Source organism: Sinocyclocheilus anshuiensis, unplaced genomic scaffold (genome assembly GCF_001515605.1).
Source record: "Sinocyclocheilus anshuiensis isolate Anshui unplaced genomic scaffold, SAMN03320099.WGS_v1.1 scaffold315, whole genome shotgun sequence".
In the NCBI taxonomy this organism is placed as follows: Eukaryota; Metazoa; Chordata; class Actinopteri; order Cypriniformes; family Cyprinidae; genus Sinocyclocheilus; species Sinocyclocheilus anshuiensis.
Window position 1 is genome coordinate 961793 of NW_015548210.1, and position 3489 is coordinate 965281.

The following is a 3489-nucleotide window of genomic DNA, read 5'->3' on the forward strand; positions in this document are numbered from 1 at the left end:
CAAAGCGATCGGCCAGCGCGGTCTCTGCCAGTGTGTCAAACTCTGTACCCTGCTGCAGGATCTTAGTGAGGACCTCCATGAACGTAGCCCTGGTCTGAAGGTCCTTATGATAGCCCAGCCCTGCAAGAGAGCGGCAGACACGCAAACTTTGATTAAATGCATGAAAAAGTCAAGTCACCTTCATTTATAAAGCGCTTTAAACAATACAGATTGTGTCAAAGCAGCTTCACAGTAATAAACAGGAAAATAAGTGTTAATGTTGCAAGGTTCATATGAAGTAGATGTACAATAATGCCATTATTCAGCTCAATTCAGTTCAAAGTCGCTGTTACAACATTAGTGTCATTATTCAGCTTAATTCGGTCCTAGCGTTGAATTGATAATGTTATTGAATATATTACTATATGGTGTTAAAGATTTGTCACAAAAAGTCATTACTTGTCCTGAAGAATAAGTTTTATTTATGACAGCGTTAAAGAAGAAATGAAATGTAAAATGAATAAGAAAAAATACATAAAAAATACAATTAAAATAATTAATGATCTAAAATAAAATTCAATAAATTATTTACGAATTTAAAGTGTTATTTGAGAGGTTTATGGCTTGATTCTCTCACCAATAGAGTGCATAAGGCCGCTGTCCACATTGGCGTTAAGCAGGTTGGACATGGCCAAGACAGTGCAGTGCCTTAAAGACGCCAACCGCCTGGACATCCCTCGCTTACGTCCAGCCACCTGCTGACCCTCATCCTCCACCTCACTGCAGTCGTTCAGCAAGTTCATGAAGAGGGTGAAGTACCTGTGGAGGACAGCAAGGCAGAGTAATGTACAAACTCCATGACCGGACACTAGGGTTTAATATGGAACTTGAGAGTCTTACTTTAGGAAGAGCTGAGATTTGGCCTCCATCAGCTCCACACCGTCCCCCTCCTCTGGCTGAAGGGGCAGGCCGGCCAGAAGAGACACCACCGCTTCCATACTCGCCTGATCCAGATCCCTGTCAATCACAACCATACAGCTTATAGTAAAAAAAGAATTTTCGATTTGCATTGCACATACGAACTTAACGTTTCTCAGAACAAAAGTCCAATGGAGGTTGTTCAGTAAACTAGAATATTAATGATGCCATCTGAATGAAAATAATGCGTTCACGAGGATGTTACCTTGTGAGGCATTTCACATCATCATCTGCTGCCTGGTTGGATGTTCCCATCACCCAGTCTGTCAGATACTCCACCATCTTATTCCTGAGACACACACAAATTTGATGCATCTCCAGAGCAGATATAAAACATTGCAGATAATCTGTCTATCGCATAAAGAGCAGGACTACAGTAGCGTTTTGTTGTACCTGAACTTCATCTCTTGGCAGAAAGAGAGGTCATCTCTGCACTCCATCATGATCTCTACCAGCTGGCACAGTTTGGTTTTGATCTGGATGGCATGAACCATGTTGCCAAGAATATGCACATACCTATAACACACAAACAGGCACACAAATACTTATGGTTTAAGCACAAAGAAATCAACAATAAAAGGTGACATAGATTAAGTTTTGTCAAAATCTGCAAGAATAACTTGTGATAATCCTGATAGCATCAGTAAAAATGGGTTAGAAATGACAAACTAATCAGTAAAGATTTGCCATGTATGCCAGAAAAAAAATGTATATATACATTTATTGTAGTCTTTAAAGCTTATTGTTTGATTTTAAGCTTAAAAAGTATAATAAATCATTCTTAATAATTAAAAAAATAATTAAATAATTAAATAATAATTAAAATTGAAAATAAGTAAAAAAAAAAAAAAAGAAATTAATACTTTTATTCCACAAAGATGAATTAAATTGATCAAACTTACAGTAAAGACGTACAATGTTACAAAAGATTTATATTTAACTTTATAACTTCCTACTCATCCAAGAATCCTTAAAAAACACTTTTTTGGAAAAAAATAAATAAAATTGTAATAATATTTCACAATATTACTCTTTTAATGTATAGTTGACCAAATAAATGCAGTCTCAGTGAGCATAAAATACGTTTTTATAAAAACATAAAAATACTACCAGTCCCAAACTTTTGAACAGTATAATTATATACAAATTTTATCAAATTATATTACAGCGGAAATTTGAACTTCTGGTACAACCAGGCAAGCAGAAATAAAAACTGAACTGTAGAGCCCTGGAGAAATTTCTCAAATTGCTCTTTAGTAAAAAATGAAAGACTGGAAAGAATGTAACCTGAAACATTAATTTAGAGAATGATCTTCACAGCAAAGCTGATTAAAATAAGCAAACAAATGACTTACCTAACCAGGTTAAGCATCATGGTCTCAATGCTGGCTTGACCAAGATGCTCTGAGCTTCCTTCCGTATGGTTGTCCAGAAGGTTCTTCATGATGGCGATGGTCTGCTCCACAAACTGCGTGTTGGTCTCATTAATTGGCACCTAACCATATGAGCATAGAGACATAAGTACCTATGACATTTGATGCAAGTGACGTCCAACCAGTTTATAAAGATGTCACATGGCTTCATAAGACTTCCACTGTACGTATACACTGTGACAAGCTGTCTCACCGGGCCCTGGGCATCGAAGAATCTGCTGATGCCGTTTTTGAGTTTGTTGAACAGCATGGGATAGAGTGCTGGACAGAGCTCTAGCCCCACCAGGTCTTTGACGTTAGTGCGAATCTGATGGCCCTTCTCATGATTGCATACCATCAGCGACAGAAGACGGTCCAGAAACCTGCTCAGGGGTGTCTCTGGGTTCCCCTCACACGAGGCCATGGACACCATGGAGCCCTTGCGATCGTTCAGGGTGCCCATGGGAGGACTGTATGTGGCCAGAGCTGACGTGTTCCTCTGCTGCAAACACACGCCACCCAACGCACACAGGAAGCCTGTCATATTGATCCATTCCTGAGGGATGAGACACAGGATTTATGGAGCACAGCCAACATTTCGTCATGTCATGTTTTGCTGTTTTTTTTTTTAAACAATGGTCAATTAACTTATTATTGGTAAATTAAATTATTATAGGGGTTATATTATAATAATTATTACAGTATAATTTTATACATATATACATACAGGGGTGCACATATGTTTTTCAATCTGTCCTCATGAGTGTGTCCTGCACACTGCACATAGTGTGTCCCATTAAATAGAACTATAAAAAAAAAAATTAATAATATTAATAATAGTATTATTGCACTTTATTTAGTTAAAATAATTAAAGGGGTCATATGATGTTGCTAAAAAGAACATTATTTTGTGTATTTGGTGTAATGAAATGTGTTTATGCGGTTTAAGGTTCAAAAAAACACATTATTTTCCACATACTGTACATTATTGTTTCTCCTCTATGCCCCGCCTTTCTGAAACGCCTCGATTTTTACAAAGCTCATCGAGTCAGAACAGCCAGCATTGTAGTCTACTCTACCAGGATCAGGAAACAGTCCTCCATAAAATGCGCTGGACACA

At 37.6% G+C, this 3489-nt stretch overlaps 1 protein-coding gene across 1 annotated transcript in view; it reads right to left on the bottom strand.

Annotated features, from left to right (window-relative positions):
- The window catches only part of LOC107653735 (neurofibromin), a 61285-nt gene that overhangs the window by 44793 nt on the left and 13003 nt on the right, over positions 1-3489 (bottom strand). The window contains exons 20-25 of the mRNA XM_016440550.1: positions 2584-2925; positions 2313-2452; positions 1351-1473; positions 1163-1246; positions 880-996; positions 617-798 (exon numbers count right to left, since the gene is read on the bottom strand). Of these exons, the coding sequence (XP_016296036.1) occupies positions 617-798; positions 880-996; positions 1163-1246; positions 1351-1473; positions 2313-2452; positions 2584-2925 (988 nt within the window). The remainder of the gene's footprint in view (positions 1-616; positions 799-879; positions 997-1162; positions 1247-1350; positions 1474-2312; positions 2453-2583; positions 2926-3489) is intronic.